At 54.0% G+C, this 11,091-nt stretch overlaps 2 protein-coding genes across 2 annotated transcripts; one reads left to right on the top strand and one right to left on the bottom strand.

Moving 5' to 3' along the window:
* Nucleotides 1–5,259: 5,259 nt before the first annotated feature.
* On the top strand, nt 5,260–10,146 carry LOC140635474 (left-right determination factor 1-like). Its single transcript, XM_072830186.1, has 4 exons — nt 5,260–5,591; nt 7,966–8,212; nt 8,431–8,673; nt 8,951–10,146. The coding sequence occupies exons 1-4, from the start codon at nt 5,342–5,344 to the stop codon at nt 9,312–9,314; spliced, it is 1,104 nt and encodes a 367-aa protein (XP_072686287.1). The 5' UTR covers nt 5,260–5,341; the 3' UTR covers nt 9,315–10,146.
* LOC140635473 (ribosome biogenesis protein NSA2 homolog) lies at nt 6,563–7,649 on the bottom strand. Its single transcript, XM_072830185.1, has one exon. It carries the CDS (start codon nt 7,531–7,533, stop codon nt 6,751–6,753), a length of 783 nt encoding a protein of 260 aa, XP_072686286.1. The 5' UTR covers nt 7,534–7,649; the 3' UTR covers nt 6,563–6,750.
* Nucleotides 10,147–11,091: the final 945 nt, after the last annotated feature.

The following is an 11,091-nucleotide window of genomic DNA, read 5'->3' as shown; positions in this document are numbered from 1 at the left end:
TTAACCTGTATTTTGCATGTTCTAGGTGTTATATGCTGTATTTTTGCAATATAGTATGCTACAGAAAAGAAAATGTCATTAAGAAAATCGTAAGGAGGGGATCCCTGGGTGGCTCAGCGGTTTAGCGCCTGCCTTTGGCCCAGGGCGCAGTCTGGAGACCCGGGATCGAGTCCCGCGTCGGGCTCCCTGCATGGAGCCTGCTTCTCCCTCCTCCTGTGTCTTTGCCTCTCTCTCTCTCTCTGTGTGTATCATAAATAAATAAATAAATCTAAAAAAAGAAAAAAGAAAATCGTAAGGAGGGACGCCTGGGTGACTCAATGGTTGAGTGTCTGCCTTCAGCTCAGGGCGTGATCCTGGAGTCCTGGGATTAAGTCCCATATTGGGCTCCTTGAATGGAGCCTACTTCTGTCTCTGCCTCTCTCTCTGTCTTTCATGAATAAGTAAATAAAATCTTTAAAAAATAAAATAAAAGAAAATCGTAAGGAGGGGGCATCTGAGTGGGTTAGTGGGTTGAGCATTTGACTCTTGATTTTGTCTCAGGTTGAGATCTCAGGGTCGTGAGATAGAGCCCTGTGTTGGGGTCTGTGCTCAGCAGGATGTCTGCTTCTCCCTTTCTGCCTGCCCCTCACCGCATTTGTGCTCTCTCTCTAAATAAATAAATCTTAAAAGAAAAGAAAAGAAAAGAAAAGAAAAGAAAAGAAAAGAAAAGAAAAGAAAATCATAAGGAAGAGAAGATGCACTTACAACACTGGACTTTATCTATTGAAAAAAATCTGTGTGTAATCAGACCTGTGTAGTTCAGACCCATGATGTTCCAAGGTATTTGCATTCTTGTATGGCGTTCATACAGTTAATACTCTTAGCATCCCAACATATCTGTGAAAAATAAAAGTCTTGGGCAGCCCGGTGGCTCAGCGGTTTGGTGCTGCCTTCAGCCCAGGGTCTGACCCTGGAGACTTGGGATCGGGTCCCACGTTGGGCTCCCTGCATGGAGCCTGCTTCTCCCTCTGTCTGTGTCTCTGCCACTCTCTTCTCTCTCTGTGTCTCTCATGAATAAATAAATAAAATCTTAAAGAAAAAAATTAAATAGAATTCTTCCCATACACCGGAAGGTAACAGGACACTGTATGTTAACTATACTGGAATTAATACAAAAAACAAAAAACACCCCCCTACCCGTGCCATTTTACCATTCCCTAGTTAAAAAAAAAAAAAAAAAGTCTTTGCAAAACGTTAAAATCCCGAGCAATACAGGTTGGTAGATGGTATGGATTTTTTCCACCTTATCATGCCTTGGGGAGAAGGGGCATATTTAGACAGCATTATAAGTAGTCTTCCCTCCCAAGGGTCAGAAGAGGCAAGATTTTGTTGTGCTCCCCTCTTGGAGCCTACCCCGCACCCCACCCGCAGACTGCCAGACCAGACTGTCCACCCAGATCCACAGTCTCTGCAGGCAGGCCTGCTTCCCCACCCGGCTGTGCATGACAAAGGCCGCTGGCCTCCCTCCTGCTGGCTAATGAGTCCCTGGTAAAAAGTGTCCCAATCCACATTCGTGTTTTTCTTTTGGCCACTAGCTAATTGCCCAATTATTTTATTTCCCCAGCAAAACTTTAGTCGGCCTGGAATCCACATTCCGGACTAAAAGCCTGTGTCCAGGAAGCCTGGGGAGTAGGGGGGTTTGGCCTCTGTCTGTTTCTCTGTGGCCTCTGCCCAGCTCAGGCCCCACCAGACTGAGTCCCAGATCATCTGAGGCTGTGGGGTGCACCTTGCCTGCTTTGGGAGTCCAGCACGACTGTGTGCCGGAAAGATCTTCAGGGTGTGGAAGGAATTTGGGCTTGGGAATCCAAGGCCTGGCTTTATGCCAGCAGCCTTAGGGACTGTGGGAAGTTGGGGGAAGGGGTCACCTCTCTGAATCTCGGTTTTCTTGGCTTTAAAAATGGGGGTGGGAGGGGCAGATTGGCCTGGACAGTCCATGTCAGCTCTCAGCTCCCCGATTCTATAAAGTAGCAGAGGAGGAGCAGGGGGCCTCTTGCTGGGAAAACCCCTGGAATGCCAAATGCTCCCAGGAGCTCCCTAAGGGAGGTCCCCAGGATCTAGAATAATTCTGTTTCCTAACTGTGGACCACCTGCTCAGGTGCCCACTGGCCTTGCGGGCCTCCCTGAGCAGCAGGTCCTGGAAGCCCATTCCCCTGTCAGAAATGCTGGGTGTTGAGAGCATTGAGTCGTCTGGGTGCTGGGAGGCCCACCCAGGAGCACAGTGACAAGCCTGGGGGAGGCAGACGATCCAGCACATGAGGGGTACTTTACTTTCTTCTGGGAAAATGAAGTTTCAGTGTAACTGGCTGGTGACCCTAGGTGCAACAGGGGCTGGGGCCCCTGAGGGGAGAGGGGAGAGCCTGGTATCTGTGTGCCCGGTGGGCCGGGGAGCAGCTGTCCTGGAGGCCTGACCTCCCCTAGCCCTGTTAGAACAAGTCCCTGCTGAAACCAGCACAGGGGCCCCTGTGACCTCATCGTGAGCCTCCAGCTCCAGAGGGCTCCTGGGGCCTAGATGCTGGGGCCCTAGGGAGGGGTCCCTGGCCTCGCAGGGCAGCCCGGTGTTACTTCCTTGGCACCATCCTGGCCAGTGATAAGCCACCGGACTTCCTCTCTCTGCAAATGGCAAGGGTGGCGGCCTGTTGCATATTTATGGAACACCAACTCAGGACAGCTTCAGGGACAAAGGGCCACAGGCCCTTCGCCTGCGAATGGGTCACTTCTGCACCTTTTGGCTTGATTTAAAGCCCAAATGTTTGCATCCAGTGAGCCCCTGCTAATCACTTGCAAAGAAAAGCCTCAGCTCTGCTCCTGAGGAGGCTGCACTTGGTCCAGAGAGAGCAGGAGGCCCGGGGCGGGGGGGGGGGGTGGGGGGGGGTGGGGGTGGGTGGGGGCGGGGGAGGGCTGCAATGGGTAGGTGGTGCCTCGCGGGCCAGGGGTGTTCAGACAGTGGGAGACAGGAGCACCGCACTCCCTCTGGGTTGCACAAATTCAGGTGGGAAGGAGCTGAGGCCACCCCTCTCCTGCCCTGGTTTGGCGGCCGGGTGCCTGCACCTCCGCTTCCCTGCACAGGTACGGGGATCCGCGTTGGCCAGAATCCCTTCCAACATCCCCGCCTCTGACACTCCCAGCTGTGTGACTCAGGCAAGTCAGGCAATGATTTTACACCTGAGTTTCTTTATCAAATGAGATCAGAATGGTGAGCTGTTGTCAGGATAAAGTACTGGGTGTGGGGAGGCGGGGGCTGAAATGGGAAGGGGTCAAAAGGTACAGACTTCTTGTCATAAAAGACGTCTGTTCTGGGGATGTGCACCCCCACGCAGCATGGTGACGATACTTACCAATACTCTGTTGCCTATTTGAAAGTTGGTAAGAGAATAGATCTTAAAGCTTCTTAGCATAAGGAAAATTTTATTACTGTGTCTAGTGACTGGTGTAAAGCAGACTTACCAGTGGGGATCAGCTTGCTACATATATAAATATCAAATCTTTACATTGTATACCTGAAACTCATATAATGTTATATGTCAATGATACCTGAATTAAAAAAAAAAAGAGTTAATGTATCTAAAGCACTCAGAACATCATGGAACCCATAGGCACTATTAGCCATTATGTTTATTATGCACCTGCACATACGAATATGCATATGCATATGGTGGCAATTTGTGCACAATGTCCCTGGGCTCTTATCCTGAGGACATTCTGCCCTTGAGCACCAGAAGTTTCACTCTTTCTCTGCCTGAGATGTGTGGGAGCACAGGGGAAGAGGCATGGCAGGAGATACCTGTCAGGGACACAGCATCCATCTGCCGGGCCCCTTGGCACTCAAACATCGTCTATTCCAGAGCATGATAGAATGAGGCTGACATGGTTTGGGAAGGGCTGTCTCCTGCATTTCCTCCGTGAGGGGGTCTCTGGGGTCAGATGTATGTGTTGATCTCCTGGTCTCCAGCTGAGTGAACGAGGGCAGGTTCCTTCCCTGAACAGTATTCTGACTTTGTGTCTGGAAGGTGCATTCGGATACCTGCCTCCTCGGGCTGTTGTGAACACATGCTCAGAGATGAGAATAGTGCCTGGCACAGTGAGCACTCAAGAAATGATTGTTGTTGTTGTGGCCATTTTTAGAAAGGCCACAGGTAACCCTTATAGTGTGCTTACGGTATACCAGGCTCTGGGCTATGCATCCTCCACATGTTAATGCATTTGATTTCCAGACTAGTCCTGTGAAGTAGACCCGATTATTATCACCCCTCCTTCTGATGGGGAAACTGAGTCACTAAGACCTTCAGGATCTTGCTAGAAGGTCAAACAGCCAGTTAAGCCCACAGGCCCCATACTTGCATCCAGCCAACCTAAACTATGTGTTTGGGAGGCCCTGAGAGGCTCCCACCCCCATGTGCTCCATACTTCAGGCTTTGGACAGGACATGACTCTGGGCAGCTATGACCTTGCTTTTCAGGTCCCTGTCCCTTGCTCCGGGTCCACCTGAGCACCCATGTGAGCCTGAGGCCAGGCTCACGGTGTGGAGTGCTCCCAGAGTGACTGGCACAGCCTGCATGGCTTTTCCCACTCTGAGGTCGGTCGTGTGACTGTGAAGACACTTGCAAAACTGCCCTTTCTGGGACAGCCAGAGAGCTGGGCCTGACAGCGGCAGCTTCCTCAGTCACAGACAGGACACAGTCCTCTGAGGGTCCGTGGAGAGGAGCAGGAGGGGGACTGTAGAGATGGAGTGTGGGGGATGGGGGTCCAGGGACTGCTGTGAGAGCTCACAGAATGGGGCCTGGCCGGGAGCAGACAGGAATTCAGAATCCTCTCCCTCCTTCCTTCCCGACGAACACACGGAGACCCAGACTGGCCTCCAGGAAGGAGATTTCAATAGCTGCCTAATAGGATTCTCTTTCTTACAGAATAGGCCCACTTCTTCATAGACTAGGACTGGGGTAGGGCCAGGAAAAGTCAACATGCCCTAAAGTTAGCCCTGAGCTGCCCAGACAGCAGCAGCCAGAGGCCCCAGGCTGGTGTGGCAACCAGACAGGCTCTAGTGCCCCTTCTAGACAGCCCCCTCCTCCAGGCTCCTGGACCTGTTTGGCTGCTGGGCTCCCAGGAGGTCCGAGGGGTGTGACCTTCTTCTCTCCAGGCCTCCCTTCTGGCCTCCCCCCTTCCCTCCCTCCACCCCAGCCAGGCCCAGAGCTGCCTATAAAGCTGGCCCAGCCTGGCCCTCCGCACAGCCGGCTGGGACCCTCCTGAAGCCTCCCAGGGGACACGTCAGCTCTGTTCTTCGTCCCCCTCCCCAGCCAGCGGCACCATGACGCCCGTGTGGCTGTGCTGGGCCCTGTGGGCGCTGCCCCTGACCGGCCCCGGAGCTGCCCTGAGCGGGGAGCGGATCCTGGGCGGCCTGCTGCGCCAGCTGCACCTCAGCCAGGTGCCCGTCCTGGATGAGGGCGAAGTGGAGGCACTGGTCACCCCTGCCCATGTGACAGCCCAGTACGTGGCCCTGCTGCGGCGCAGCCATGGGGCCCACTCCCGAGGGAAGAGGTTCAGCCAGAGATTCCGAGGTGAGACCTGCCTGCTGGCTGCCGCATCCCAGTCCTTGTGGGGGGGTCCGTTCTGGGGAGGCCATCGGCAGGGCTGGGACGGGGGCCCGTGGACAGCGAGGATGGCTGTATCCAGGCCCTGTCCGGATCTGCATGCCGGCCAGGAGCAGAGGAGGGACCCCTGGGCTTGGGACTCGGCTCTGGTACTTGTTGTCCTGCCCTGGACGAGTCACCCAACAGCTCTGAGCCTGGTGGCTTCTGTGAAATGAGGGTACAGCAGCTCTGACTACCTCCCAGACCCATGGGCCATTTATGAGACGACCTGGGAGGGCCCATTCCAGCATTTTAAAGTCAGCCTATCAGAGCTGGGCCAGGTGTGAATCCCACCCCACCTTCCTGCCTCCCTGGGGCTGGGGCTCACCTCCTCAGTGCCTGGACACAGACCCACACCTCCTGCTTTCCAGCCAGGCCGGGTCAGGTGCCTGGAGGCCTGGCGACTCAGCAGAGGTGACTGCTGGTGGCCATGTGGCCGGCAGGTCTGCCGATGAGGCTGCCACCCTGGAGCCCCAGGTGTCAGGGACACATGGACTAGTGTATCTGAGGAGGGTGCTGTACATGTCCTGCCTCTGCCCCGCAAAAGCTGGTTATAGGCCCTGGATTCCTCTTCCTCCAGGTGGGGACATCTCCCTGGGCATGACAGGGAAATGAGAAGAATTCAGGGCTCTTGCTCTGCCTCTTAGGACACTCTTAGGACCAGAGATTTCCATGGTGGGGTTCTCTCCCTCTCTCTCCACTGGCCCTCCCATTTTTGCTGTGTCCTCTTTGCCCAAAGAAGGCTGCATGTCCAGGGGCCTGGCTGGCTTGGTCGGTGGAACACTGGACTCCCGATGTCCCGGTTGTGAGTTTGAGACCCACACTGGGCATGGAGATGACTTAAAAATAAAATCTTAGGGGCGCCCAGGTGGCTCAGTTGGTTAAGTATGGACTCTTGATTTTATTTTATTTTATTTTTTTTATTTTAATAAATGTCTATTTCAACTTTTTTATAGTAGAATAAATGTCTTGATGACTGTAGATATGTAAGGCTGTTTGGTAGCATCCAGAACCACAACAATAATGGTCTTCCTGACAGGTGTGTAGTCTTCAGTAATTATAAGGGATTACTCGTCTGAAACTGCTGTTAAACCAGCAGGACTGCATTTATGCATCCATCATTTTCAGGATTGTTGGTAACCTGGGCATATTTTCCCCAAATAACTTTGCCTCCTTGTGTCACAAGGCCCAACTCACTCACGTTCACTTCAATGACAGTACCTTTGGTAATAACACCCAAAGTTGTATATAGTGGGGATGAGGGATTCTTTTTTACACCGAGTATTGGCAGGCAAAAGGTGGCTTTCAATTCAGGATGTGTTACATGGGCCTTTTTGAAACGTAAGCCCATTGGCCTAATGAATCTTTCGTATTTAGGTGGTTTTCTAGTAAAGCCATCTCCAACAAAGCAGACTTTAGTGACCATCCTCTTCCATGCTTTCTTTTTTCTCTTTCCTGTTCGAATGACTTTTAATACTTCTGTTTCTCCCTGAGCACGAACTTTGGGTAAAGGAACTTCCCACTTTCCCGCTTTCTCTTTTCGCTTTTGTTTAATCATATTGGAAAGTACTTTAGCTCGGGACTGCCCCTCCCTGTCCAGTAGATATGCAGGTACTGCTCCCTGTGGAGTCTTTTCATCATTCTTTTGTTTGGTGTTTCTCTTTTCATGCATCTTGATAGTCTTTTTCATTTGTATTTTCTCAGCATGGCGCTGTTTATGGTAGAGCTTAGCTTTCAGACCAATCATCTTTTTTGCTTTTTTTGAACGTTCATGAGCCTCTCGACCTTCTTTCTTTCTCTTTTTCTCATGGTAATCCAAACGATAGCCATAGCGCTTCCGGTGTAACTCAATATATTCATTTTGTGGCATGGTGACGGCCGCCGGGCCGCCGCGAGCAGCCGCCGGGCGCCAAGAGGCTCTCTAGCTTCGGGCTCCCGGCCCGCGAGCTCGCTCCGCGCCGGCCGCGACGGAAAGAGACGGCCCCGCGCCCCGGACTCTTGATTTTAGCTGGGGTCATAATCTCAGGTTGGTGACATTGCCCTGGGCTCTGCTCTGAGCAAGAAGCCTGCTTGAAATGGTCTCTCTCCCTCTGCCCCCCCCCCCCAAGTGAAATGAAATGAAATAAAACAAAATAAAATAAATAAAAGTAAAATCTTAAAAAGCAAACAAAAAGAAAGGCTGCAAGTCTGTGCACTTGAGGTGAACCCCAGCCCCCAGTCCTCTGTGCAGACTCCGGGCTCTGCTGCCCCTTGAAGCTGCCCTGAGGCTGGAGAGGCATCCTAACCCCATGCCTGTCCCCAGAGGTGGCGGGCAGGTGGCTGGCGACAGAGGCCTCCACGCACCTGCTGGTGTTTGGCATGGAGCGGCGGTTGCCCCCCAACAGTGAGCTGCTGCGGGCGGTGCTGCGCCTCTTCCAGGAGCCGGTACCCAGGGCGGCGCTCCGCAGGCTCGAGCGGCTGTCCCCGCACAGCGCCCGCGCCCGCGTCACCATCGAGTGGCTGCAAGTCCGAGACGACGGCCCCAACCGCACCTCCCTGGTGGACTCCAGGTGGGGGCTGCGAGCGGGGCGGGGCGGGGAGGGAGGGGAGGGAGGAGAGGGCCGGGGGCGGGTCCCAGCTGGGGGAGACGGCGGGAAGGGGAGGGGGGGAGGGGGCTGGGGGCGTCCCCAGCGGGGTGGCGCGGAGGGGAGCCACCCCCACCCCCGGGAGCCACCCCCTCCTCCCCAGCTCAGGCCCCTGTCCCCCTTGGCCCCCCTGTGGCACGCAGGCTGGTGTCCCTCCACGAGAGCGGCTGGAAGGCCTTTGACGTGACGGAGGCCGTGACCTTCTGGCAGCAGCTGAGCCGGCCTCGGCAGCCCCTGCTCCTGCAGGTGTCGGTGCAGAGGGAGCACCTGGGCCCGCCCGCCTCCGGGGCCCACAGGCTGGTGCGCTTTGCCTCCCAGGGGCCCACGGGCGCCGGGCAGGGGGAGCCCCGGCTGGAGCTGCACACCCTGGACCTGGGGACCTACGGGTAGGCGCCGGGCCTGCGGATGGGGCACCTAGGGACTGCCACCTCCGTTGAAGGGGCTCTTTTGGGGTGCGGGTGCGGGAAATTTCTCCGGCCACTCTCGGGGCTGATGGCACTTGTTCTGTGCTGTTTGGCCACTGGTAGTCATCCAGCCGGATCACAAGCAGCCTTTTGAACACAGCCAGGATGGAACACTTCCCTCCTAGACGCCCCCTCCGCCAGGGCCCTCCCCCTGCCCCGGGCACCCTCAGCTGACCCCTGCCTCTCCTTGTCCCCGCAGAGCTCAGGGCGACTGTGACCCCGAGGTGCCGGTGACGCAGGCTGCCCGCTGCTGCCGCCAGGAGGTGTACATTGACCTGCGGGGGATGAAGTGGGCCGAGAACTGGGTCCTGGAGCCCCCGGGGTTCCTGGCCTACGAGTGTGTGGGCACCTGTCAGCAGCCCCCGCGGCCTCTGCCCTTCGAGTGGCCACTTCTGGGGCCACGGCAGTGCGTCCCCTCGGAGACGACATCGCTGCCCATGATCGTCACTGTCAAAGAGGGAGGCAGGCCCAGGCCCCGGGTGGTCAGCCTGCCCAACATGAGGGTGCAGAAGTGTAGCTGCTCCTGGGACGGGATGCCCGTGCCAAGGAAGCTGGAGCCTTAGGTGTGGGACGCAGTGCCAAGGCCTCTGACTGGACAGGTGCACAGAAGCAGGTCTTGATGTAGGTGTGAAAATCCTCCTTAGTGACCCCCGGCCCAACTCATCCCTGCTTTACCTCTGCTGCATGGTCTTTTGTTTCCTGTCCTCCTGAGCCTCACCCACCTAAGCACTTCCAAGAGTCACTAACGCAGCAGTGAGGACTACCGAGCTTTAGAAGGAAATCCCAGCCTACTTGTGAAAAGATGCAGCTGGGCATGGACAGACTGGTAGCTGGGAGCTTCTCTTCAGCAAATCCTCAGCTGCGTATGGGATGACACGCCTTGTGATGTGAACTGCGGAAACAGACTGATATACCCCATTACATTATGAGAATTAAAAGAGAATTTTTAAAAATCTCCTGGTTTTCCCTAGGTACGGAGGAGGTCTAAAACAGAACTCCTGTTCCCCAAAACGTTGATCCATTCTGGACTCTTGTAAACATAGTTGGGTCCCCCACTCCCCTGAGAGATTATGAGGAGGGAGGACGAAGGGTTTCCAGCTGGGGACAGTGGGCAGGCAGTCAGGACACCTGGCTTCTGGATCTAACAGGACCTCAACTGTGACCTCAAGCCAACGGGGAAGCCCTTGGCCACTGTTTCTGCTTACAAGGGAGGAGGTGGGATTCAGCTCTGAGTCATTACCCTGGGGGACAGAGAGCCCTAACCTCCCCCGCTCCTCCCCCTTAGACCCAGCATTTTCTGTGCATAGTTAGGTCATTTCCCCCACTGCTTTAGAGGATATACCACCAGGACCCACATGTATTTACTTTTATTAAAATTTAGCAAAAGCAGTTGAGTGTAGATAATCTGCTGAAATAAAGTGATGTTTCACTCTGTGCCTCTGCATTTATTTTCTGGTGCCCCTTGAGCCAGAGAGAAGGGGTGATACAGGGACAAGCTCTCATAACGATGTGATGAAAGGAGGTGATCAAGATCCTCCAGTCTATGGGGCTGCCAAACACTGCAAAAATCAACTTTAGATTAAGCTCTCATTTATAATACTTATATCCTCTCCCGGCTCTCACAATACCAAAACCGGTATTGTGAACAATCACTCACACATGCCCCTTCTTTAGAAAGTATTTTCACCCTGGCAGTGGTTATGGGGATGGGACCTGGGGTGACAGTGGTGTAGCAAGCAAGCTAGCACTTGTTGAGCACTCACTATAAGCCAGGGTGCTGTGCTAGGCGATTCTGTATACATTACATCACTTAAGTCTTGCAACAAATTCCTTGAGGTTGGTATTATTATTCCCATTTTCCAGATGAAGAAATTGGGACTGGGGTGATGAAAATCTGTTGAATCTCTATGCCACAGAATGGCTTATAATGATGATATGGGCATTGGCTACCATGTCATCTGGAAGCTGCCACATCTGGCAGTGCCCCTATGTTTCCCTTTCCAGACAACGGGGTTTCCTTATGACTGGCTATTGAAGTTCTTGGACTCTGTTTTTATCCACAAAACTAATAACAGCGGAATAGTGGAGGGAAAGATGGAGCTAGTCTCTGGACAGCCAGGATCTGAGAACGCGGCAAGCATACTGTTGGAGGCAGGTGAGAGGACTTGGCTCTGAAAGAAATGCCTAGATCACCTGCATAAGACGTCTGAATGAAGCCCTTCCCTGTGGGATGTTGAGTACCAGGATATAGTGTTTTTTGCTTTACAAGAATGGTATGGATACCTTCTAAAGAATTCTACTCAGTGACCTCTCTGTGGGTCTGTGGACTCCCAGCCAGTC

Source organism: Canis lupus, chromosome 6 (assembly GCF_048164855.1).
Source record: "Canis lupus baileyi chromosome 6, mCanLup2.hap1, whole genome shotgun sequence".
NCBI classification, from domain to species: domain Eukaryota; kingdom Metazoa; phylum Chordata; class Mammalia; order Carnivora; family Canidae; genus Canis; species Canis lupus.
Note: the sequence above shows the minus strand (reverse complement) of the source record. Positions and strands in the feature narration are given on the sequence as shown.

Excerpts from the sequence above, each read along its gene's own strand:
- LOC140635474 (XM_072830186.1), top strand. The coding sequence starts at position 5,342 with ATGACGCCCGTGTGGCTGTGCTGGGCCCTGTGGGCGCTGCCCCTGACC. Across the intron at positions 8,213-8,430 it reads ACCTCCCTGGTGGACTCCAG|GCTGGTGTCCCTCCACGAGA; the intron begins GTGGGGGCTGCG and ends TGTGGCACGCAG. Across the intron at positions 8,674-8,950 it reads CTGGACCTGGGGACCTACGG|AGCTCAGGGCGACTGTGACC; the intron begins GTAGGCGCCGGG and ends TTGTCCCCGCAG.
- LOC140635473 (XM_072830185.1), bottom strand. The coding sequence starts at position 7,533 with ATGCCACAAAATGAATATATTGAGTTACACCGGAAGCGCTATGGCTAT.